This window comes from Colius striatus, chromosome 20 (genome assembly GCF_028858725.1).
Source record: "Colius striatus isolate bColStr4 chromosome 20, bColStr4.1.hap1, whole genome shotgun sequence".
Taxonomy (NCBI): domain Eukaryota; kingdom Metazoa; phylum Chordata; class Aves; order Coliiformes; family Coliidae; genus Colius; species Colius striatus.
Genome location: NC_084778.1, coordinates 6,809,754 through 6,836,148, shown reverse-complemented (window position 1 = coordinate 6,836,148; position 26,395 = coordinate 6,809,754). Strand labels below are relative to the sequence as shown.

The 26,395-nt window shown below is 40.9% G+C and overlaps 1 protein-coding gene across 4 annotated transcripts in view; it reads left to right on the top strand.

Moving 5' to 3' along the window:
- The window catches only part of SYNRG (synergin gamma), a 42,572-nt gene extending 17,005 nt beyond the window's left edge, over positions 1-25,567 (top strand). For 3 of the 4 annotated variants that reach the window (XM_062012148.1, XM_062012149.1, XM_062012146.1), the window contains 11 exons: positions 2,461-2,579; positions 2,756-2,818; positions 5,145-6,095; positions 14,332-14,937; positions 15,281-15,444; positions 16,116-16,169; positions 16,877-16,973; positions 17,248-17,396; positions 20,217-20,327; positions 20,755-20,790; positions 21,741-25,567. In XM_062012148.1, coding sequence (XP_061868132.1) covers positions 2,461-2,579; positions 2,756-2,818; positions 5,145-6,095; positions 14,332-14,937; positions 15,281-15,444; positions 16,116-16,169; positions 16,877-16,973; positions 17,248-17,396; positions 20,217-20,327; positions 20,755-20,790; positions 21,741-21,872 — 2,482 coding nt within the window. In that variant the 3' untranslated portion in view covers positions 21,873-25,567. The remainder of the gene's footprint in view (positions 1-2,460; positions 2,580-2,755; positions 2,819-5,144; positions 6,096-14,331; positions 14,938-15,280; positions 15,445-16,115; positions 16,170-16,876; positions 16,974-17,247; positions 17,397-20,216; positions 20,328-20,754; positions 20,791-21,740) is intronic. The other variant, XM_062012147.1, reaches the window with a different exon arrangement.
- The last annotated feature ends 828 nt before the right edge of the window (positions 25,568-26,395 follow it).

Genomic DNA, 26,395 nt, shown 5'->3' with positions numbered 1-26,395 from the left:
ATCTTTGATTTCCACCCCTTCAGTATTTTAGAACTCTTTTAAGAAATGAAGTGTTTTCCTCTTTCATGGGTAGCTTTCAAACCTATAATTTTCTTCTGTCAGCTGACTTGTACTCTGACAGTTCCTTTTGAAGGTTGTTACAACTACAATTAGGCTTTCTGAATCAAAAATGACATTCGATGTACCATAGGTGGTTGTCCATTCTTTAGCATTGCAGTCACCATGCTGAGGTAAATTGCATGTGTGAGGTATGGGGATACGTTTTCAAGTGTTTATACAACTGCACAGACAATTGAAAGTTCCTTCATACTGTGCATTTGGGTAAAAATCTTACATAAAGCTATTCAGTAAAAATACACTGAGACGGGGGAGTTCTGCATTTAGTGCTGTGTGCTTCCATTAAAAGTATGACCCCATGTTTGTTGGAGTTGATAGAAACCATTTGCTGACATCAAGGTCTTTCTTCAGGCCCTGAATATGGACCCCAAAATTCATGTAAAGGGTATGATGGACTCTGAAACGATTGAGGACTCTGGTGGAGAGGGTTTTTGTTGTTTCTATTGTTTCTCTGGCCAATGCTTAAACTTCTGATAACTGACTATAAATCTCAATTAAATCTCATTCAGACTTCAGCAATCTTGGCTTTTCATTTGGGAGTCTGCCAAAATCTCCCGTTGTAAATCCAGGTCAGGCAAATTTTGTATAACAGAGTAAGTAAGCATGTTTACTCCCTTGGTTTACAATTAATCTTTCCAAGTCCTGTGATTGCAGAGTTTCAGCGTTGTTTCCTTTTACTGCACATGGCATTTATGTGCTCCGCAGGAATTTAATTGTAGACATACAGATTTCTGTGTAGCTATTGGACTGTTCTTAGTTGCAAATAGAACTAGTCCTTTCCAGGTAAACATTGATTACCAGTTGCTTCCTCAACAGTGACATCAAATGGAGATGCTGAAACAAACTGTCCTGCTACACCAGGCCTAAGGGCATTTGATGTAAGAGGGTTAATTTTGCCATGTCAACCAATGCCACTTGTATCTGAAGAGGCTTCATTTTAAGCATATCTTGATTTGTGTTAGACATCATCTTGCAATTGAAGCCATTCTGTTACTGGAAGTTTTAACATAACATTGTTTGTAAATTCCACAATGGGAAGTAGGGGATCATAAACCCCAGTATTTTTAAAACAGCGTTTCTTTTTCTCTGCAGCAGTTCTCTTTATTCAGCCGTAAAAGAGCTCAGTTTTGAACAGAATGTTACAATGAGCTGTAATCTAATTGCTTATGGAGCTTCCTTTAAAAAAAAAAGCCATCTGTAGAGTACAGATGATTAACCATTGCCTTTGCCAAGATTGCATATCTAATGGCCTGTTTTGCAGTGATGTGAAATTTAATTATGTTACCATAAACTATATTTTTTTGACATTGCACTGTGTCTGCAAGCATCACAGACCATCATTAGCACTGGTGTGCAAGTGCTAGGTTTGTATGTTGCTTGTAGGCTGCTGATAAGGAGATTTAAATGGCTTTGGAAAGATTCTTGCTTCGGGCTGAAGGACGCCATAGAAATTCATTCACGTTGTCAATGTGTGTGGTATTGAATGGCATAAACTGGAGGTAAAATGCATCGTTCATATGTAAAGGATGTTGTTCTATAGAGCTGCCCAGGTCTGATAAGGGGGTTTGTGGGGAGGGCAGGCAAAGGTCTGATGGAACGACCGCTGAATCTTACAGCGGTTGCTAACTTTGCATTAGGTTATTACGGTAGTTTCACTCTGTAGAGTGTGTTTATGTGCAGCAAGATTTGCTTCTGTAACTGTGGACTAATCCTTACTTTGCTGATGAGACACCTACCTAAACTTGATGATTTGCACTAACAGAAATTCAAAGTGATCCTTTCTTGCCTTTTCAAGAGTAGTTCTACTTGATTCTCTTAATTTTGCAGTGTGTAATGAAATATAATCAAAAGTAGATCAGCTGAAAGCATGGGGCTGGAAAATCTCATGCTGTTTTAACTCTTTACTATATCTAGTTCTGTCAGGGAGAATTGACCTTATGTTAAAGTAATAAATTAAACAGCACACAGACACGTACCTCAGGAATCACTGCTTATTTCCTCTTGGGCTAAGAATTCCTGTGGTGTAAAGTTCTGGAGTGTTTAGGTCATATTTTGGTACAAATTAAAACCAAGAAGGATGAAAACTGTCTTCTGGCCTAAAGAAATATGATTTAAGTGTGAATTCACCCATCATTAACCAGCTGCATGTTTACATTCTCTTATTCTTAATAGGTAGTGAAGTAGTTTACATCAGTTTCTTGATTGAGCACTCTTTAGGGTACAGGCTTAGGTTCAGTGATGCAAATTGTGTAGTCTTAATAAGAGGTTCCTTTAAATAAAACCTGTAAATTGAAACCTTATGGATAAATTAAGGAATTGTGCTTTTATCTCTTTTGTTTTTAGTGTTCCTTCTTTACTAATGCCACTCCCAGGTAATAAAACCATCTCATCAGCTGATAAGTATGCTGTGTTTAAAGGAATTGCAGCTGAGAAGCCTTCTGAAAGTGCAGCTACTTTTGGAGGTAAAAGGAAAAATATACAACCACTATGAACAATTTATTACAGTATTTCATATATCTTAATTTTGCCATTGATAAAATATGACTATTTTAACCATTTGTGCAATTATGACACTATAAAATTAATAAGAATTCTTAATATCTTTATGTAAATTTGTTCATTTTCTCATGTTCACTAGATGGTGGAGACAAGTATAGTGCTTTCCGTGAATTAGAGCAACCATCAGAAAGCAAATACTTAGGTAAGCAGCATGGGCTTTGAAGCTGTTTTAACATGTTTCCATGATTATTTTTGAGCTGCAGGATTTCTGTTGCTAGAATTCTAGCACAACGGTGCTTCTGCTCCTCTAAACAACTTAGGGGGAAGTATCCTGAAAAAATAACAGTAGCATGGGACTGGGACAATTACAAGTTGTGTTTCAGATGGTTGGCAGCTCTTCTGGATGCTTCTGAGTTTTACTTCAGAGTAACAACATGGCTGGAATCTGTTCATTTTAACTAAGAAGTCACGTATTCTTAGAAGACAGAATAAGATACTTCTGGACAAAATTGAAGCCTTTTTTTCTGTTCTTAGGGCAGTATTTAAACTTTTCATGGTCTCTGCTGTTCTAAGAATAAATCTAAGAGTGTTTTAAAATTTGTGTTTAGCTGGTTTTGATTGGGAAAGTTAAAACCCAGATGGCATCTGAGGTGCAACATCTGTGTAATTACAAAAGCAGAGCCTCCCTAAGCCTTTTCCAGAACCATCTGTGTCTAACTCATCCAATGTAGGTGGTAATCTCAGCTCTTTTTTTTTTTATTAGATGGAGGGGGAAAAAACCCTCCAACTTGACTAACTTTTCTATGTTATCAACAGATAGATAGGAAGATTAGTTTATTGCAGGCTTCCCTGACTCTCACAGAGTTACACCTAGTATTCTGTTTTGTAATTAGAAAATAACTTTGGATTCTAGCATAAACTGCTTACTTGAGCTCAACTCCTACTCCTTATCTTTCAAAGAATTCTTTTCTTCAGACACTGTTTCTGAAACTCCTGTAATATTTTACAACTTTCTCCTGCTCAGTACCTCTTCAGGATTAAATGTGTGCCATGAAATGAAATAACATATTATCCCTTTCCATACATGTTCATATATATACAAAATGACTCTATTTACCTGCTGTCCAGGTCTGACCACTCTTAACCCTTTCACCAGCTTACGTTTCTAACGGAAAAGTTTGCAGTCCCTCAGTAAGTTTAGTTTGCTGTGATGTTTTAGTTTTGATCAATGAATAGCAATTTCATGAGTATTTGTGGTGTCACTGGGTCAAGTGAATTGGAGGGGAGGGAAAACAGAATATGTCAGATGTAGTCACAGTCCTTTACTGCCATTGTAAAGAGTATCCTTTTAAATGTTGGTTAAACTTAAAGTATGACATTGTGTGGTAGCTTAAGAATTAAATGGTGTGCTTGTTAAATAGAACAAATCTGTTTGTTGAATACTTCTCTTAAACCAGGCATCAATACTGTAAAATTACAAGTAGTCTAAGTACGTACATGCTGGTGAATGGGTTAAAAACCTCAACATTTGTCATGTTCAAAAGTTGATTTATTGAAAAAAAGGTATATGAACAGGATGAAACTTGTAAAATTAGTACACCAAAATATTTCATGTTAATTCAATGAAAACATTGATACCTAATGTTTAACCAGGTTTACATTATAATCCAGACACAGCTCAGTCTTACATTCAGTATATAGTTGAACTAGAGATCCACACATCTTAAGATTAATCATACTGACTTTCATGTGGAGATCTGTCTCCAAGCTTCCTAGTAAGGCTGAAATCAGTCTTGGCAGAAGCTAGGTGATGTCTGAGTTATGTTGTGTTTACTCAAGTTCTGATCACTTAACACTATAGTGTGTTAAGGTGAGTCTGGCAGAAGGAAAACATGATAGATTAAAATGAGTTTGCCTTGTTTCTATTTGGGGCTTTGTCTCTCCCTCTGCTGGGCTCCCCATTTTCCCCAGTTGGATGGGTATGTTGGCTGGCTGCTGTCTTTTAACTTTTTCCAAAAGTACCTTCAGCCTCCAGGCAAGTCCAGTTGATCTCCCCTGTGTTCCCCTTTCAGCTTATCAGCAGGGTTGCTTTTGTCTCAACCCTCTGCTGACTCACTGTCTTTAGGCAATATTTTGAGGGGAGGGAGGGAAAGAGTTGCTTATGTAAAAAGGCAAATACTATATTGGTATAAATGAAATCAAGACAATGTTCATTGCTTGCCACATAAAGAAAGGATGAGATGAGAAGAACTTGTGTGGAAGCTGAATGAGACAGCACCTTTTAAATCTATTGGACATGGATTGTTTTGATATTATCCTGTGTAAAGGGAATTTTAATATAACTTTGAGGCTGTTGGAAAGACTGAGGTGTTTGCTGGACTTAATGTCAGAATTGCTGAGCTTGAAACTTGTGTGGTTCATAGTTGAGTTTGCAGTTCATAGTTGAGTTTACCTGCATGGTGTGAGTATGATGTGTTTGTTGTCACTGCAATGTCTTCTTATCATTTTTCCCTTGTTTTTGTTCTCAGGAGATAACCTTGCAGAATTCAAGCCTGCAGGACCTGACGATGGTTTCACAGATTTTAAAACCGCTGACAGTGTCTCACCATTAGAGCCACCTACAAAAGACAAAACTTTCCCTACGTCCTTCCCCTCTGTGCCTGGTCAGTCAAAACAGCAAACACAAGCAAAGACCCCTTTGAATTTAGCAGACTTGGATCTCTTTTCCTCTACTGGAGAAAACAAGCAGCCATCCTTTCCACCTGCGTTTAATACATCAAAATCGGGCTCCTTTCCTCCACCGCCCCCTCCATCTACCAGTGCCCAGCCAACACCCAGCAAAAGCTCAAGCTTAGCTGACGACTTTGGAGAGTTCAACCTTTTTGGGGAATTTTCTAATTGCACACCAGCCAGTGGACAAGATGACTTTGCAGATTTTATGGCTTTCAACAATAGCAGCGGATTTTCCGAACAAAAACCAGATGACAAATACAATGCACTTAAGCAAGAGGCCGGTCCTGTTCCTCAGACTGGCTCGTCTGCTGCCACAGGGAAGAGTGGGCAGAGTTCTACCACTGCTGCTACGCCCACCAAGTACGATATCTTCAAACAACTTTCTCTGGAGGGCTCTGGGGCAGGCTTTGAGGAGGCAAAGGACAACACACTTTCCTCAGTGAAGAGCGACGACGATTTTGCCGACTTTCACTCTAACAAGTTTTCTTCCACGTGCAACAGTGCAGATAAGTCCCTGGTGGACAAAGTCACAGCTTTCAAGCAGGCCAAAGAAGACTCTGCTTCTGTGAAGTCTCTGGATCTCCCTTCTATTGGTGGCAGCAGTGTTGGCAAGGAGGATTCTGAAGATGCTTTGTCTGTTCAGTTTGACATGAAACTGGCTGATGTGGGAGGAGATCTTAAGCATGTCATGTCTGATAGCTCTTTGGATTTGCCAACAGTTAGTGGCCAACATCCACCAGCAGCAGGTGAGGAACTGGTTAGATTGCTCTGGTAATGTAGGTGATGGAGATGTCAGTGTTCTGTGTGCTAAATTACAGTATTATGCACTAGTCTTTCAGTAGTGAAAGACGACTGAATCTGTGCACCCGCTAGCCAACGGCCCCTTAGCAGGGCAGTGTTTATTTTTGTGTCTTAGAATACTATAAATAGATTGAACAGTTTGAACTCCATGCTAGTTTATTTTTGAGATCTGACAGCATCATATTACTGGTACCTGTTAGCTTTTGTCACCGAAGGGATGAGTGGAAAAGTTCCTAGTGCAAACAATATCACTCCATTTATATTAGCAAGATGAATGGCAGAGTGTCTCACTGTAATCTCTTGGTTTCAACAAAGCATTTCACTTGAGGACTCTATCCTCTCTAGGCTTCTGAAAGGGCAGGCAGGATGCTAGTTTATGCTGTTAATGAAAAGCTGTCTAATCAACACCAGGATGCTCCCATTGTGGTGGGGCGTTACCTGTGTAGCCAGTGTTTTGTAGGACTGCAGGTAGAAGCGTTGCATACACTTGTTAGAGCTAAAGCCCTCACTGGAATAACTGTGCAAAGGGCCTGTAAATGCTCATCTCATGATTGGTAACTTGGACCCAAATTTAAACCCATGGGACTTTGCTCTATCAGATTTTTACCTCCTTAAATTTCCCTTTATGGAAGTACTCCTGAGAGAGTGGACTGACCATCTCTGACCTGATTGCATATCATAAACCAAATTTCCCAAGTGTCCTGCTTTTTCTTTTCATTTGTGCATCAGTGAGATGTAGTTCAATGTTTTGCGGCCTTCAACAATATGGGATCCATTACTGTGTTCTAGTGACAGGTATTACACAGTCAAAGGCTTTTCTGAGCTGGGGAAGCGTACAAACTGTAACTGTAAAAGCTGTTACTGCAAGAATTGGTTATTTCCATATGAAATATTTCTTCCATTTCTGCAGATGTCAGTAGAGACAATATACAGTACTGTAATTTTGCATTATAAGATATTTTTAAGTAGGGAGAGAATGAAGTTGGCAATTTTGACGTGGAAGATACTGCTTAACAGGGTACAAAATATCAGGAATAATTTGTTAGCAAAGACATTTGATTTTCATATTATTGCTTGGTAAAATTCCAAGTTGAGTGAGCTGTCAAAAACGTAGCACCTACAGTGTATTCTCGAATGTTTACTTTGGTTTTGAAAGCACTTTTTCCTAGTATTTTTCTAGCCTCTTTTGGTGGTAGTTTGACTTGTAGCTCTTCTACAGGATGTGAGCTTTTGCCACAGAAATCAGTGATTAATAATTGCCATTTGTGGCAGGAGAGACTTTGTTTGTTTGTTTAAAGGAGTTAGCTCATCATGTGCTTGTTGCTAAACTTTTGAACTCTGAACTGTTAATTAGAAGCTATTTTTATTAAACTTAAACAAGTCTGTATTCTCCTATGGTGCCAAGCTAGATGTTTTTCCACAGGGGGAGTTTTACCCCATTTAACTCTCTTTGGATTTTGTAGCGGAGCACACTCTGGATGATGTGTTACAGATACTTCTGTGCTCATGTGTTCCTTTATGTGTGTTTGATGCATTTCAAGCTGTGAACTGCTGATGTTCAAGTCCTTTTTTTTTTTGTTGTTTTTCAGTTTACATAAAATTAAAACACAGATTTCTTTATTTTATTCTCTTAATTCAATCTGTAAATCTAATGTCAAAAAGGGACAGTATCCCTTTGTCATCCAGGCTGCTGGGAAATGGGAGACCAGTCATTTGGAACTGTGTGTCTACAAGCACTGTGTAACATCTCCAGTGACACAGCAGCAGGGCAGAGGTGCTGATAAATGATTTGACTTCTCTGACATACTGATACAGAGGTCTTTGTCCTTTGGCTATTGAGATTTCACGTTGCATAGCTTCCAGGTATGGGCAGGTAGGTTGCTTACACTGGGAATTAGAGAGAAATCGTTGAGTTGCTTCCCACACTACAGACTTTGGTCTCTGAGGGAATAAAGGTTTTCAGCTTTGCATTCTCCAAAGGGGATACTGTCTCTTTAAACTTTGCTATGATTTTTTTGTGTGGAAGGTAGATTATACTAATGTTGCCTGATTTCTCTTGCATTTACTTCGTATAACCCTTTGAGCACTGGCTGCATGCTGTTAGTTTCAACCAGGCTGCTTCTTTTAAACCAAATTTACTTTTCACTCCAAGACAAAAACATTTTAATTAGCACCTAGTCATGTTACATGAACCTAATTTGTTCTGTGTCCTGCTGAAGGTGGCAGCGAGAGCAATCCCTCACCTGGGTATTCTCAAAGGGTTATCCATTTGCTGCACTTACCAATCTGTAAAGTATCTTTTTCTTTGGCATTATTGGAGATCTCTGTGTATTTTAATCAACTTCAGATTTTTTGCTGCTTTTCTAATGTCTAATTTCAACTAAACATTTCCTGTGTGAATGTGCCTTCTCAGATCTGCTTTGATATCTCTCTTCTGCAAGTATTGACCTGCATGCTTTATTCTGATAACACCCTTACGAGCTCCTATGTATCACTCTCTTTTGTGATCTGTAAGTCCTGCTGTGTTAATAAATATTACCTTGGCATATTTTGAAAATGTGGGGATGTGTGTGATTTGTTGCAAACCAACAATGTATCTCTCTTTCCTGAAAAATACAAAGTTTAAAGTTATAGTATCCCCTTAAGCTGTCGCATGTGAGTGAGCTTCTTTCTCCTCTTCCAACACTTTGACCTCACTCCATGTGCACCTTCTGAAACTGTACATATCAGGCTAAATAATATATTTCAAAAGAGCAGGTTTTGAGAGGGATGGAATAGAGGCAACGTGTAGATTGCAGGGTTGTTTCTGTGAGTTGGTTTGGAGGAATGGTGGTAGTTCAGACTGAAGACAGAGACAACATGTTCTCTGGCCTGTTGTCTCCTCATCTGGATTTCCCTGCTGCTAGATGAGGTTGTGATACACCTTTGCAAAGGGGACTGACTGGAAATTGTGTTGCCACCTAGGCCTTTGAGTAGGAGTCCCTTCAAGAATGTTGTATTTAGGTAACTTAGACTGGGTTAGTCAGTGCCACAAAGCAGAGGGCCCTGATTGCTTTTTGTGTTTGAGAACTCCTGCCTTACTGACAACAATCTTGAGAGACTTTAAAAAAAATAAGAGAATAAGCCAAAGAATCACCCCTCTTTCATTCTGGAGAACCAGTAAGTTCTGCCTAGCCCTAAAGGTGTTGAATATCAGCCTGGGAGATTTAATTCTGCAGGGCTTGTATTTCTTCAGGTAATCCTGCCTGGAGGAGGGGGAGTGATGTGGATGACTCTATTTTATTACAGTTTCATCCAGATTTGACAGTCAAATTCCCTCGCTTGCTCTTATTTAGTGTAATTCTGGAGGCAGAAGAGCTTCACACCACTCCTTCGTCCTGCAGAGGTGTGGACACACATTCTGAAGGCCTTCCTGGCTGAGCTTCCTGGCTCTGGCCTTCTGCAGGACTCAGCTGAGCTCTCTCTCTGCTTCCAAGGCAAGCTTTTTATTTTGCTGTGAAATTTTGTTTGTCATGATAATTAAAGAATCATTAGCAAATTCTTTCATACCAAAAGAACTTGAAGGCTTTTCTCTCAGTTTTCCTTCATTTTAATTTATCTAGCAGTCAGCATTCTTGATGGTTCCCACCCCAGCAGTAATACTGCCATGCTTTAGCAAAAGTAAACTGGAGTAACTCCTTTACCATTAACACTCTTCCAGACTTCACCAGCTGGGAAAAAGGGCTTTGATTTTTTTCTATTTGGAATCTGCCTCTTGCCTATCAACAGAGGCACAGACCAGCCTCTGTATCCTTCCAGTTTCATCCCTGCCTTTGTCAGGTCAAGCCCCACCGAGGGTGGTAAGGACATGGTGGCGGTCCCCAGCCAGGCTGTGGAATTCTTGCTGAGGCTGCTGGTGATGTTCGTAGCAGAACAGCTCTGGGTTGCTGTGCCACTAGGAACAGAACTACTTACTGCCCACATCACCCTGACAGCCAAAAAATGCCACGAGAGTTACATTCATCAGAATTTACTATAAACTCAAATATAAAAACTTGAAAGTCTTGTAATGTTGGTAACAACCACTAAATATATAACAGTCTTCTGAATTGTCTTTTTCAGTTCTCTTTAGAAAATCACTAATGCTGTCAATGGTTTCCCTTAAATGATTAAACTGTTGACATTGAAGGCTCCAGCTTGTAAATTGCCTCCAGCCATAACTTAATCACTGGTAGTTGAAATACATTGTTATAGTTGGCTCAAATGAAGGATGTAAGTTTTTACTGTAGATGAGATAACACTGTGAAACGGGCTTTTAACCATATTTCATCCCTTCTCAGTATTCCCCTGTACATTCCTTGGCACCTAGGCTTTGCCTCTCTCCAGCAGCTGTGTGGATGGCTTGTATAGCTGTAGCTGTCCCCAGGGGATGATCAGGAAAGTTGGCTGTGGTTTTGGTAGTTCAAAATAGGTGGAAAGCAAATGGTGAGTGTTTTAAACCTTTTACTTTGGAAGAAAAACAAATCGGGTTTGGTTTCCAAAGCTGTCAGAAACCCCGGCGTGACACTGCAGATCACTTTTTCCATTCTTGGTCCACTAGGAAATATTTTTAAGCAAAAAAGTCTAGTTACATGATATTTGAATGGATCTGCCTTTTGATTTTTTACAGACACATTCTCACCCATCCCACCCTGCTCTCAGCTATAAGTGATTTGAGAATCGATACCCAGTGCATTTGATCTGGGGTGTATTTTGTTGTCTCACCAGTGGAAAGCTGACAGTGCTAATGACACGTGGCATTAACTCTATTGGGAGTAAGATCTTTTAGATTTCTATAACAAAGCTCAACTCAGATGCCTTGTGTCATTTCTGAAAGGCACCACAGAGTTGCTGCTGAGGTTACTAAGGGACACTGTTTTGTGACAATGTATTTCACTGAAATCTCTTGATAGATCTTCTGCAGTAGGATTCCTAACACATGATCAGTTCAAGATTTGCCCTGCTTTGACAAAATGGTAACTAAGAAGTCACTGCTAACCTTACAGCAAAAGATTGTGTATCCCCAAGTGGAAGCATTTTCATAGAATTTTGAATGATGCTTTTCATCTGTCAGATTCTCTTCTTACCAAAGTATACTCTAGGAGGAAATGGCAGTGGCTCTGCAGCATCTGTCTTGGCTAAGTATAATGCTTAGTTAGAAGTAATTCATACACATGATACATGTACATCTTTTACATTTGTTAATTGCCATGCCAGCAAAATGAAGCTTCTATTGCATCAGGGCCTGGAACTGCAGCGTTATAACTGGAACGTTTTTATTCATTTCACATATCTGTGGCCTTCAAGAAAAAGGCTGTTGGAGAAGCAGTTCTTAACACTGCTTAATAAAACAGTCCTTTTGCTGATAATAAAGCTACCCACATCATGAAGGGCTCTCTAGGGTCAGCCAAGAAGTGCTTTTCACATGTAAACTTCATTTATTAGTCTGATGGCAAGTTGCTCTGCTGCCTGTCAGGTGGTAAAGCTCCTCTCTTCACTGTGCAGCAAATGCTCTTAGAGCTCACATAAGCCTTTAGTTTTCCTGTATCTGTGACAAAGATGATGCTTTTACTTCCTCCATTCAAAAACATCTCACTTGTGGCAAATGATTATGAAGTGCAGTCCAAGGCACAACAAAATGTTGGGGATTTTGCAATGGAATGAAAATTCCTATAAAAGCTAGTTTACCTTGGGTTAGAGACAATTCCATTCTTGTTCTTCATACTTTCCAAGAGGTTGGTTTAGCACTGCTTTAGCTGTAAACACTTTGTCTCTGAACACAGTGTTTTTCCTGTAATATGATACTCTTAGGCAAGTTTATTGACCAGAGTAATCCTTTCGTAACTATCCAAATAAGCCCAATGTATGTGACATTTCAACCCAGCTCTTACACCTATGCAGATGGGTTTCCTGTCTGAGGGAATTCGTGGAGACAATCTTGACTCTTAGTTTGTGAATAATTGCAGTATTGTTCTGCCTTCCCTGCTGTGACCTGTTGATTGCAGGCAGAGCATGGGGAGTCCAGGATTCCCACCAAAACCTGCTGCTGATTCTGCCTGTCCCTGAGCCAGGATCAGATCAGGAGTACACTGGCCTGGTCTTTTTAGGTTGTCTTTTGAGCTCCAATTCTTAGCAGTTATCAAAGCAATCATTCTCAGGAGAATGTGCAGATCTTCACATCGGGATCATCACTCTTTCTTTGCGTTTCCTACTGAACACTGAAACAATAGCAGTGTTTAAATCTTTGCTGGGTTTTTGGAGTCAACACAAATTGCAAAAGAGGTTCCCTAGTACACTGTGGTACTTTCAACATCCCCGGATTAATTACAGTTGGCTAACATTTTGGAGGTTGTTCTGGCACTCTCTTTAATGCTAACGAAGCTTTCATTTAACTTCTTTAAACAAAACTGTGTATTTGAGAGCACAAGGTGTGGTTTCTTGTGATAAATCATGGATCCCTAGCAAGTCAGCTTCTTTTAACCTCAGAGCCTTCTTTCTATTGAGTTGCCACAAGCCGGTGATTTCACCTCTCACCTGTTTACCCTTCTGTAAACTGCATGTAGTTCTAATTTAATATTCCAGCAACTCTTTGAAATCTTGCTGTGTATATGCAAGGTGCTGGTGTTTCTTATTGAGGGGTTGTCATGTGCAAATGCAGCAGCTGCAGGAAGACTCTCCCTTAGGAAAAGCTGATAGATGACAAACTGCCTCACTGACCCATCGCAAGGGGCCTTTTATTGTAGCAGCCCTTCAACTCTATCATTATCTCATATATTTGTTGGACTTTTTAATTAGTCATGTATGTGGGTCATGCCTGGAAAGCAGCCTGAAGTGTAGCTGCTTCTCCCCTTCCAGTAAAAGGAATAAATAAAGGCAGAAATGTTTTGTTTAAATGACTTAATATTCAGGCTGCTGTGGCCAGGTTGAACACCGAGGGCAGCTGGAAAGTCAGCTTGTTCCCACTCTCCCTGTTTTAAACCCAAGTTGCTGCTACCACGTGCCAGCCAGTTTTTCCATCGTGTTTATCAGAAGAGTCTCAGCTAAAAGGATACTGAAAGAAAATCTTTCCTGGTTTGGGTTTGCTGTACCTCGAGACCGTTTGACCCCAGGCACTGAGCAGCAGCTGAAGGTCTAATCCAAACTGACAATTGCTAATGCTGGAAAACAAATGCCAAATGTGGTATAGTGAGGCTTGTGGGGGGTTTTGTAATGCTTTAATGAAAACTACCCAGCCCCTGGCTTTCTGTGCCTTCGCTATGTATCAATCTCAGCCTAAACATGAAAGATCAGTTGAGTGAGTAGCAGACAAAGCCCATCAGACTCTGGTCACTGTAGAGGCTCCTTTGCTGCTTCTAATGTAAGCAACCAGGCTGTATCTGCTCGTGAGAGTGAGAAGAACCTATTGGCTCATATAATTGCTGGGTGAGTAGAAATGTTTGGAGCTTTCTGCAAAATAATTGGATGTTCTCTATACTTAACTGAATAAATAGTTTGTAAAAGTCAACGCAAGACCTTGGCAATATTCCTGTCATTCCTGGCACCCGTAATTGTGGAGCACCGGCCATGTGGCACTGCAGTACCTGGGATAAACAGGGTTTCTATTTATAAGAAACATCTTGCAGCACATTCTAATACATTATTTGTGTCAAAGCATGAATATAAAATTAAAGTGTATTCATACATGATTGGAGGGAGTGTAAAAGTTAGGCCAGTCTTCTGTGTGGTTGGTTTTGATAAGATGAAGTAACGCCATAAGATGGTTGAGTTGCTAATGTTTACATTTTGGTTGTAGATTTTGCAGCCCACATCAGAAAACTGAGCTGGTGATCTGTGTAGTCTGCACTGCCTAAAAACATTTCTGGTTTTTTACTGTTTTTTTGCTGCTCATATTGGGATTGTGCCTTTCAGATTGAAGTACAAGATAGTATTCAAAGGTCAAGGCATATGTTTATTAAATGGAGACATTTTTGTATTAAATGCATAGGGGATTTTTCAGGTTATTGTTTGTGCAAACTACAATTTGAGCTTCATTGAAACAACAAGTCACTGTGTTTGTTCTTGCAGTTTGTTAAGACTCTTAGCAAGTTGCTATTGTTTTTATACAGCGTAGACTGATTCATGTTTGAACTTCAACTTCTAATGGTAGGGGTTTGTTTTTCTCAGATATAGATGATTTAAAGTGTGCCCCATTTGGAAGCTATAACAGTGGGTCTGCAGTCAGCAGCCTGGCAAGCTATGAATGGTCCGACAAAGACGACATTCATCAGGGCAAGAAGCTCTCCTCCTTTGTCCAATCTTCAGGAAGTGGATCCTCTGCGGCTACTTCTGTGCTTCAGAAGAAGGAGACCTTGTTTGGCAGTTCAGAAAACATTACCATGACAACAGTTTCCAAAGTGACAACCTTTTCTAGTGAGGATACTTTACAAGATGTTTCCTTTGCAGCCTTTGCAAACTTTAAAGACTCTGGACTAATATCCAGTGGTCCAAGTGACGATGACATTGGAGACTTTGGTGATTTTGCAAGACCTTTGTCAGAAGCACAAGATGCAGCAGCAGCAGCAGCTGACACAAATCAAGAGGCAGACTTCCTTGCTAGCAGTATCTCTTCTGAACTGCGAAGAGAGTCCACAGATGACTTTGGAGAATTCCAAAGTGAAAAGCCAAAGATCAGCAAGTTTGACTTCTTGGTGGCAACTTCCCAAGGCAAGGTGAAATCTAGTGAAGAAATGATCAAGAGTGAGCTGGCTACCTTTGACCTGTCTGTTCAAGGTAAGCCTGCTCAGAGCGGAGGAAGCCCAGAATGTGTGTGCTTAAGACTAATTTTTCTAATGAAATTATTAATTAGCCAGGGTAGATTGTTCCAAAGGCTACTGGAAACAAGCTGAATCTTGTGATTGATTTCTGTTGTGTTTGGAGCAGGTCTCTTTCTAGAGGAAAAAAAAACTGTGCCAAAAAATTGTAAGGATTGTGGAACTGGGGGAATTTGCACCAGTAAATAGAAGGCTTTGTTCTTCTGGAGTAGTAGTACATCCCTTGCTAATATTTTATTCATGTAAAGTAGTCTGTGCCTTTATGAGTAAAAAACTAACTTGTTTATATCCTAACTCTTCAGGGTCTCATAAAAGGAGCTTAAGCCTAGGTGACCGGGAAATAAGTCGCTCTTCACCTTTGCCAGCGTTGGAACAGCCTTTCAGAGATCGTTCAAACACTCTAAGTGAGAAGCCTGCTTTGCCTGTCATCAGAGACAAATACAAAGACTTGACTGGGGAAGTTGAGGTAAGGAATTATCTGGAATATAAGTAAATTGGCAACGATTTTGTCAGTGCGATATCAAGGATGTTCTGTATCCCAAATCTTGAGTGAGTCTAGGATGATAGCTGAGTAAGGTCAGACATTTTGACTGGAAACTGCTCATAAAGGAAGTTTCTTCTTTCCTGTCTTTAAAGTCTTGTGAAATGAGAGAAAAAATACTGTTATTTGAAAGTCAGTCAGAGTCACTTGACCTTGCAGTCTAAGCTTGTAACTGGAAATTAGTTACGACTTAAGTCTAATCCCAGCCTTGGCACCAAGACCATGGGCTTTGGGAAATGGCTTTTTTTGGCTGTGTGCTGGTTGTTTCTCTTGCTCTTCTTGAGAATAGATGGCAAAAGGACTCAGATTAAATTTTGCTAATCCTGATTTCTAGAGCAGCAGATGTGTAACAAATGAGTTGGGAGTAAGTATGTGCAACACAAACCTTTTAACTCTCAGAAATCAAATTTTAGAGTTAGGTACAAAGAGAGTATTTCAAGAACAGGAGGAAAATGAGGAATATATATGTTTAAAAGTTTACATAGCTCATCTGCAAACTGTCTCTTAAAATACCTGTTTACGGTATGTCTATTGTGATAAGGGAAAGGGAAACATATGTAGGAAAGAGATTCAGACTGTCCTTTTCTTTCCAACAGGAAAGTGAGAGGTATGCCTATGAGTGGCAAAGATGCTTGGAGAGTGCCCTGCAAGTAAGTGTTTAGCCTTCTCCTCTGAAACCTTTTCCTCCCTCCTGTAGGTACCACCTCGTTCAATGTTTAAGACCATGTAGGCATAGAAAGTGGGTTACAGTTTTTAAACCAAAAGCTATCACACAGCAGTGTTGCCTCCTCAGTTAAAGATGCTGTACTAATCTCCTTGTCATTTGTGATTAGTTTGTCTTTTGCCTAAGTTTTCAATGTGAGTGAATGTGTTGTTCCTGTGTTTTGGAGGCTCAATAAGGAGTGTTGTCCGGGGCATCGGTACCAGCATCTGCTCCTCAGCACTTCTAGGGAAACAGGCTCGTTCTGTGTGCTGGGAGGGCTCCTTGATTTGCTGGTAATGGCTGTCAGATGTTTCACAGCCAGATTAGCTTTCCTTCCGATTTCTTATTAGACAGCCAAGACTGTGAATGCTATTATTGAACTAGATAGCAATGCATGCATGCTCTTAAAACTGTTCTTTTGGTAATGAAAATATTTTGGGGATACATTAACATTTTCAATGTTCATACTTTTCCTCTAATCTACTTACAGTTACAGTGTGAATGTGTAAAAACATGTGATGGAGTATGGCAGTTATTTCTCATTTAATTTGCCTCCTTTTTTTTGTGTAACAGTTTCTGTTGAGTATAATCCTGTTTGTAATAATTATTTTAAGGTATATAACACCATCATTTCATGAAATTAATTTCCACCAGGTCATAAAGAAAGCAAATGATACCTTAAATGGAATAAGTAGTTCATCTGTTTGCACTGAAGTTATCCAGTCTGCCCAAGGAATGGAATATTTACTAGGTATGTTTTCATTTACCATGTCTCTCACACTGAAAGTTCTCCACTGAAAAACAGGAATAGATAATCACTCTTTCGAAAACAGTATTTTTTTAGCTTAATCTTTGCCTGCACTGAAATAATGAACAATTCTGGATAAATAAAACAACTGCTTTGAAATGCTCATGGCTGCCTTTCATGTGCCATGCCTATTTTGTGCTATTTTTGAGTTACAGTTTCAGGAACCTGTGCTTGCAATGAATTCTCTGCAATCCTCCGCTGTGTTTTATATCACCAGGGGTTGTTGAAGTCTACAGAGTAACAAAGAGAGTTGAACTGGGTATCAAAGCAACTGCTGTTTGTAGTGAGAAACTCCAGCAGCTGCTGAAGGATATTGATAAAGTGTGGAACAACTTAATAAGCTTCATGTCACTTGCTGCTTTAACGGTAAGACCAAAAATAAGCTCTGTCTTTACTAAAAGAAATGTCATAATTATATATAAAGTGACTTCATGGGGTGTCCTAACTCCATAGGTTGTATTTTTCTCTTGCAAAATGGAAATGCCCTTACTTGTGAAATCCAGTTTAAAGCCCTCTGTAAGAACACTGTGATTTATGTACAAGCATGGTTTTATCTTATTTAGCGTCTTCATGATTTGGATGGTATCTCAGCTCTCTGTGGACCTCTCCAATTTAGTAACATTTAAATAAGCAATTTTGTGAAGCCAGAATAGTGTGGACATGTCCTGTCTTTGTAATGTAATATCCCTGCAATTAGTTTTAAAGCTCACACAATGAGAGCACACAATGTAGCAACACAGGAATAACTGAACTGTTTTCCTTTCTCTCTGTGTTTGGGAGTGCTTCAGTTTGTTTTGGTTCCTGCTACAAACTAAATAGCTTTTCCTTCTCCAAAGATAACTGCCAGAAAATACTCAGTTGCTCTGAGACAGTCTGGTAGGAGCTTGAGAGCTTTCTACAGAACTGGGTGAGTTACAAGGAGAGATGACAAGGAGCTGTCTGGGTAAGGTGGGGCTTTAAGAGAGGGAGGATCCCATGGGAAGGGTCTGCAAAAGAACCAGGGAAAAGAGAGGCACATTGAGGCCAGATACAGAGTACACACGATTAGAAGGCATTAAATACCTTGCACTTTTGTGTGTGTATTGCAGGAAATACAACATGCCAAATGACTTTCTTTAACCACAGCAAAACTCATAGAAACTGGGAATTGTCCATCTGCAAACGCTTGATATCATCTTGCATAATAGATCCCTTTAATTCAGCATCTACCTAAGGAGTCTTGAACTCTTAGCATCAGAGCCTCACATCAAGCATCAACAAACAGATCATTACTGTGGTTATGTTTACACTGAACGTTTGGATTTGTGGCTTCCTTCTTGCAATGCAACTGTGACCACCAAAGATTTTTGCTTCCCAATAAACACTTGTTTATAAGTAAAGCCCAGAGCACATGGTTTCTGCTTGAAATAACCATCTTCAGCTCACTGTCATTTCCTGCAAAACAGGAATTATAGATGGTTAGCCCCTTTTACACACCTTTTACACATTTTAAACCTCTCCAGTACAGGCAGCAGTGACAGATCTTTTGGTGATGTCCTGTGTTGTGCAAAGCCTGTCAGAACAGGAGAGTCAGACTTTCAATATTTTACTGCTTGGCAGATGAAGTTGATAGACTGGGATTCATCAGTGTGAACTTTGGCATTGCTGATAGTAACAATCTAAAAAGCTATTGGGATCCTCCCTTGATTTAAGCAAGTGGATTAAAATTCAGTCCTTAAAGTGCTTTTCCTTGGAAGATTACAGAGATTGCCTTAAAGTCCAAAGCTTGGCCACGTGTTTTCCGAGCTGCAGCGGTCCAGAGACATTTTAACCATACTAGGAGCTGTGAATAATGACTTCTCAAACATACAGAGTACCTCTGAAGTTATCTAAGAGATTGGGACTCATGTAGCTGTCAAAATCCCGCCCTTTTTGTTTCTCTTCTCTGCTTGGGGCACTGGAAGGTGTGGAACCCATACCCTCTTCCCCTGGTGATGTAGCCACAGATCTCAAATGATGCAGAAATGCCAATCAGGGAAAGAGAAGTATTCTAGCTCAGAGGCATGTGCTTGGAAAGGTTAACTTTATCTTTTAAAGGATTTTGTTACAAGGTAATTTTATGCACAGCCTTGTGGATTTTCACTGCAAATTACAGGATGACCTTCTCATTTGCTTCACTCATGTATTTGGTAAACAAATATTAGAGTGCCTTTATTAATTTGATTGATCCACTTCAAGATGAAAGAGTGTTTTGCTCAGGATTCCAATTATTCTGCAGCCATTCAGCAGGCAGTGTGACCAGCATACCTAGAGTGTGGATTAAGGGTACACATCTGCTCGGATCACACCATCCTTTAAAGCTTCTCACATTTCTGGTCACTGTTTTTATTTGCACTGCTATCTCCAAGCACAGCTTCAATGCTTTTATACCACCCTTAAGCAAAGTTTTAAATTACCATTCATTTGTGGCTCAAATGTAAAATTATGTACTGGAAAAGGGACTTTTAATATTTATTACTTCTTTTCAGGCTTATCATCCCAGCCTTTGCCTGTCTTGAACCTGAGCTTGAATATGGCTGGTGACCCTAATTCTTCTATAGTTTGGTTAATATCCTAAATATTTAATCCTGCTGTGCCACATTCTAGTTTCTGGAAGACCTTTGGAAGGAGCAACAACTGCCTTTTTTGATCAGGCAATAACAGGAGATTCAGGACAATAAATGCTGATACAGACAGCACTTCACATGCTAACCAGTGCAAGCTGTGCTGGCGGGTGCTCCTTTCCTTGCAGCTGCACAAATAGTCGTTGCGTACCGTGGCTGATCTTCGTCCAGTACTGAACGTGCCACAGTTGAAACAGAGCAGCCGCCGCCTGGGCTCTTTCCTTAGAAGTTTCTTCCCCTTTTGATGTGGGCTCTTGGAACTTAGGAATTCTTTCCTTTGTAGTCTAACCTTTTTGTTTTTTCAAGAGCTTGAGTGTTATAAATGAAAGCTGATGGAGACAGCGTAGCAGGATTGCAAATACACACTGATGGCTTTGATTAAACCATGTGTCAGTCCGTGAGAAGATGTGCTCAGCCGTCCCTGCCGTGTTGCTGGTGTTGTCCCACGGCTCTCAGCACCAACCAGATCCATCGTTTTCACCGTGATGTCTGAAACTTTTTCAGTTACTGAAAATGCCTCCATTTTCTACTCTCATTTCTTTAGCCAGATGAAAACTCACTGGATTTCTCTTCTTGTATGCTGCGTCCAGGGATTAAAAATGCCCAAGATCTTGCCTGTGGCGTGTGCCTCCTAAACGTGGATTCGAGAAGTAAAGTAAGTGGAATGGCCCCTACAGTTAAACTTGCTTTTAATTTACAGTTTGGACTTTCATTTATGCCTTGGGTATAATTAAAAAGGCTATAATTTATGATATGAAATGGCAAAGGCAAAAATCTGACCTACAGATGGGACTCAGTCAATGTCCTGTGTCGTTGGGCTTTGGGCGTGACACAGAGGTGGGTGAAGGGTGGACTGAAGTTGTTCCCGATGGGGAAGAAACAGGCATTCCAAGACTTAAACAGTATATATGTATTTTTTTGTCATGGCTTTCCCTGATGAAATGCACCTCTGAGGATCACCATGGGGGGCCTATTGCACTGAGCAGAGCTGGGAGGGAATCCCAGGATATGTACAGACTAATGCCAACCCCTTAACAGATATCGGCAGTTTTGCTGACTCTCTGGTTTCAACATTATTTCAGAAAGAAGAGAAACCTGTGGAAGAGCTTCCTAGAAAAGTATGAATCTCTAAAAGCCACATTCTTTATAGAATCATTCTTAGTTGAGTGTGGAAGGCTGAACTGCTAACTGGCCTTCAGCTGTCATTCTCAATTGTACCAATCATGAATCCTTTCTTCTAGTCATTTTCTCGTGACCGTAACACTTGATCTGATCAACTAACATGCTCTAGAGCCTCCCCTTTGTCTTGTCTGCATGCTTGTATCTTGTGAATAGCTTCCTGGTTTTGTGCTACTTCTGTTGTGTGGTAGAAAATTCACTGCAGCGAGTTTCTGGATTTGTGTGTCTCTCGTGGAAGGGGGGAACTGTGGTGGGGGGTGTTACAAATACTGACTTTGGGCTATATGTAGTAGGATTTGGCATTTTTAGAAATCTCTGAAGGAAACCCAGGGTTAGAATATTGTTTTAAATAGGTAGCTGGGAAGCATTGGAAAGCATCTCCTAGCAACAAACATCAAGATGTTTTAAGCATGTTCGTGTCTTCACCCACTCTGTTCAGAAGCTCCTATTGTAAAGCAGATTCAATTAACAGAAGAAAGTAGATCAAATTCAACATGGAATAACAGTGATATCAAGAACTGCACCTGCCTAAATCACAGGGAGCCAATGAAATAAATGCAGTAGCTATTAACTGGCTGGCAGAGCAAGCATTTGTCTTGCATTGGCTACTTAGCAAAAGTAGAAGGTGCATGAAATAAGGTGAGTTAGTGGCCTGCTGCTCAGATGGCAGAGTATGCACCAGCTGTGACAGCTGGAGTCTTTGTCCACCTCCTAACACTTTACAGATTCAGAGAGAATCTTGTTCATTGGGGGAGTCAGTTCAGAGTGAGCGCATCCTCCCACACTGTGCTATTCTGGGTGATACCTGTGCAGCAACCATCTCCACTCTAGTTTCTAGGTGCTGGTGTAGATGAGACTGTCACACTTGTCTCAATTCTTGTTATTTTAGGCCTTTAATTCGGAAACGGATAACTTCAAGCTGGCATACGGAGGGCACCAGTACCATGCCAGCTGTGCCAATTTCTGGATCAACTGCGTGGAGCCAAAGCCTCCAGGGCTCATTTTGCCAGACCTGCTCTGAAAGCATTTGCATTGAAGATGGAGTATTGGGTCTAACAATGCAGGACACTTGGGGGAAGTGGTGTGGTAGGGTAAGTGGAAAGGCTCGAGCTGAGGTTAGTGTTTGAAATGTTTTGGCTTTTGTACTGTAAGGTTTTTAAAGCCTTTGTCATGTACAAGCTGTTGGTAAAGAATTGCAATGAATTGACCCAGGGTTGCAGTGGGGCAAAAAAATGTGGCATTTCAATCTTTCTGAAGATGAAAGCAGGTTAGTCTTTGTAAAAAGCAGTCTGCTACCCAGACACATGAACCTCTAGAGAGGCCAGTACCTGTCTTCTAAGAAAAGCCTAAATGCTAGGCTGGTTTGCATAGAAGTGACCACTTAAATACTTGAAGGACGTATTTGCAAACAAACCTTTTCTTTAATGTTTTTGGTATATGGACCATGATGTTTTTCTTCAAATATTTGCTGCTATGATATTCCAATGCACACAGTGCATGGGCCACAGGGACTTTCAAAGCAAAATTAATTATTGACTTAGAAGGAATGAGGCTGCGCAGAGCCATTGCATATCGATACTTCTGCTGTTCTGTATTGGAAACTGTCCTGGATTCATGTGCATAACTGGTTAGTACTGAGGGACAAGGACTTGAAGACATTGTTGACAGTGTTCTCTGTAATATCTGGATTCTTTAGTACAGGCATCTGGATTTTAAAACTTGTGGTCTTTGCTACTCGGTTGTAAATACAAACAAAGTCCTTCCTCAGGCTTGTGCTGAGCTATAGGCATGATTTGTTATGCTTCACCTGACCCTTTGGTAATTGTGTGGCTGCAGCACTGTTGAAAATTGGACTCCAGTGATCCAGCATGTCTCTTCCCTGTGTACATAGTCCCTTTTTTGTCTGTTAATATGTTTTCCTTGAAGGAATGTCTGTGTGTAACTTGTGTAGTTTAGTGCTATCTGTAGTAATGTGTTTCTCTGACTCAGACCTGGCAGCACAAGGAAGTCTCTGGCTCCTGCTACAGGCGGGTGTGATTTCACACTGGAAGTCTGTGGTTGTGGAGCCCAAACCAGCAGAGTGGTCTGAAGCTGGCTGGTTTGTGAAGCAGAGTACTGTGTACCTGCTGTTTTGTTGCATGCAGTAGGTACAGCTACCTGGACAGAAGGAGGTTAGTATCATAGCCTATCACAAAATGTTACCCATGCCTCTGAAGTATCTGATTCTCTCTTCAGATACAACATCCAGACAACAGTGCAAGCAGCTGTAGTGCTAGTGACAGGATTGTAAACCTAGTAGGAGCTTCATGGTGTTATTAGAAGAGCCTTATCATTGAACAGTCTCAGTCTGCTGTGGATGACGTGGTGTGGATATCCATCTGTACAACTTGCACCTCAGTTCTTGGACTTCAGCTTCTCAGATCTCTAGATCTCTCCAAAGATATTGACAGCTGTTCCACGTTAGTCTTGTCTGCGCTGTAAGCAGCTGATGCTGACCAGTGGGTATTTGCTGCAACAGGAATTACAGTGAGGAAAAACAATGCTTCATTTCTTCTTTTTTAAAAAGGGCTTAGGTATACTAAACAATTATAAGAGATGAAAAGATCGTGGCTAGGAGGAGTGCTACGTGTCTGGCCCCTTATTTACACAAATGAAATCTTCTTGCTGCCTGAAATGAACTCATTCATAAATAAGCAACTCATGTCTCTAGTCACTAGCTCAGGCTAATCAAGTGGCAGCTCTTCCCCAATGTGGCAGTGCCTGCCTGCTGCTGCCCAGGAATTGTCAACAAAAGGGCAGTCCCTCCTTGCTCCTCTCTTTCATTTGTTAGGTGGGAAATACTTGTAGCTTTTGACCACATGCATTGTCTTCCATCTTAATGAGAGGTGGCTCTGTACATCACCAGTACAAGAATGCCCAGTGGTGCCTGGGGTCTAAGCCAGCACCTGCTTTTGCATCCTGAATTGCAGAAGCACTTTGCTGTTGTCCAACTTGAAGCAAGTGCCTCCTCTTGCTGCTAGTAAGGGGATGGTCAAGTGGTTTGGAGTATATGGCTGACGCCAAGGCTGTTACTTGTGAGACGCTATACCGGGCAAAGGGAGTTTATTGTTAGCATGGGTTTCCACCACAGCTCCTGAACCCTGAGCTAGATAGGAGCTTTTTCTTTTTGTAATTAAAAGAGAAAACCACAAATAAAAGAGGCCACAATGTGAAACTTACAACAACCAGTATTTCGAACACAGCACCGGCTCCGTTGTCATAAAAGCATTTTCCAGTGATGCTCTTGTGCTTGTTAACACACATGTAAAGGCAGTGAATTCCCTCTCTGAGCCATCTCCAACGTGTCTTTTGGCCCATCAAAAGAAGGAATCACCATTTACAATTCCAGCTGCAGTGGGGCTTGCTGAAGTGTGACCCCACCGCCTGCCTGCTCCCTGCAGAAGGGGAGGCAGCAGCGCTCACGCCGCGGCGGAGGCGAGCGGAAAGCGCTCTGAGCCCAGCGCCTTGACGTCATGGGAACACACCACATGTTTTGCTTGTAGATGCTCTGGATAAAGGCATTGCACAACGGGGATCGGCTCACGGATCCTGCTCATTAAAATGACTCACTGTTGCATTCAGCATCTTCTCAGATGTTCCGCTGCCAGCCGAAGCCGCTGTCCCTGCCAGCTGTATCCAAGGTTACCGTGTTCTCTGCACTGCACAGACCACCTTCTGCACGCAGGCTGCTGGCCACGCTGCCTCCCCTCGCCTTGGGTTGCATTTTACAAACTGAACTCCTTTTTCTGCTAGAAAAAAAACCAACCCCACGTGAGAAACATTGTTTTCTGGGGTTTATTTACTGTGAGTGTTCTCTGGAACTGCCTTGGGGTGATCTGTGGAAAGTCTGGGCGGGGGGGGGGTGGTGTTTGTGCTCTATATATTTGTGTATATTTGGAATTCTAAGAAACTGTTACTTGTTTATTTAATGCCTATGTCCCTTTGCCCACTTGCAGTCCTGATGTTTCTGTGCTGTCTTGGTGTGTTGTGGTTTGCCTTGGGCCGCCCCAGCCCCTTCCCTGCCCAGGGCTGGTCTTGAGCATCTCCCCAGGCTCGCCCACAATTGTTGGCTGTAGCCACTTGGAGGTTATTTGTGCTGTGGGAATTGCTATGTGCTGTGCTTGGCCATTCTGCTGACTTTCCCTCTCTAACAGCAGCTTCTCACCTGAGCTGGTTTTGAGCAGCTCCTTCCCTGAAATTCATGCAGTGTACATGAAGCAATAGTGACACTCAACCTAAGGATGAGCAGAAGCTCACGAAAACCCAAGGAATGTTCCAGCTTCTATTTAGCTACATGTCAGAGGAATTAAGCTTGAAACAGGAGCTCCCTTTTCAATAAAAGCTGCTATTGTGCAAACTGCTTTTTCTGAAAGATTTTTTCTTTTCCCCTCTCTGGACCCGAATTTAATTCTAGTTCTTAATATTAGAATGGAAATGTCATAATTTTATGAAGAAAAGTGGTCAGACAACTTCTCTTGATATTGTGATTCTTCCTTCTGCCCTCTGGGTGAACACTGTTTCTCTTCTAGAAGTGTTTTTGCCATTAGTAGTTGGAGCTGTTTCCGTTTGTGCTACACTGGAGTCACTGCTCATATTTTAAATCCACTGAGAATTAGTGTTATTAATTGACTTTAGTACATTGCCTACTCCCTTATTCTTGCCATGACTTAGAAATCCTTTGTTGAGATTCAAACCTTGGATTCAATAAAGAGCTCATTTCAGATCTGACCAACCTGTGAAGTGGCTTGTTCCAGGATACAGCTGGGGAAAAAAAAGTGTTGCTTTTGGTGCTTGCAGGGTGAAATCCTCCTGACCCAGGAGAAACCTCGAAAGGTTGGCAAAAAAGGGCCTTAAACATAATGAAGCTGTGTCAGTGAAACCTTCTTTGTGGGTAGCATTGGAAAGATGTCTCACCAAATAACAGCTAAAATATTCTTGAAGGTATGAAGACATGGACCATTTGGACAAAGCCTGTGGAGGGAGCAGGAAGGATGACCTTCCCCTCAAACCCAGCTGCTGTGCTTAGAGCACTCAGCGTCAAACTGTGCCCCTCACTCTTCCTTGGAGTCTTTAGATTTGAGGATGCCTGAAAAACTGGAGTTTTGAGGGGGGGAAAATGTCTTCCGTTGGAATGAAAAGGAATTTGTGCCAAGAAATAGGTATGAGCAGTAATACCATTGCACTTCTCTGTAATAGAATCTCTAATGGGTATTTTGGGCAAATTCTTTATTTCCTAATGTGCTTTATGAGGCAATTACATTTTTTTATAGGTCTAACTTTCCATTTTGTTTAAGAGTCAGTCTTGATGCTTTCCTGGCTGAACATTAGCATCTTTCTCTCCCCTAGGCACTAGGGCAGTCTGTGTAGAAAGTCTGTCTAATAATTCAAAGTGGAGAATTTTTACCTTCCAGTTTTTATCTCGAGAATCCTGTTAAATTATACAGAATCCATTTTTCAGGTAAAGTTTAATTTTGCCAGCAGATTTTGAGGTTTAGTATTTTTTCC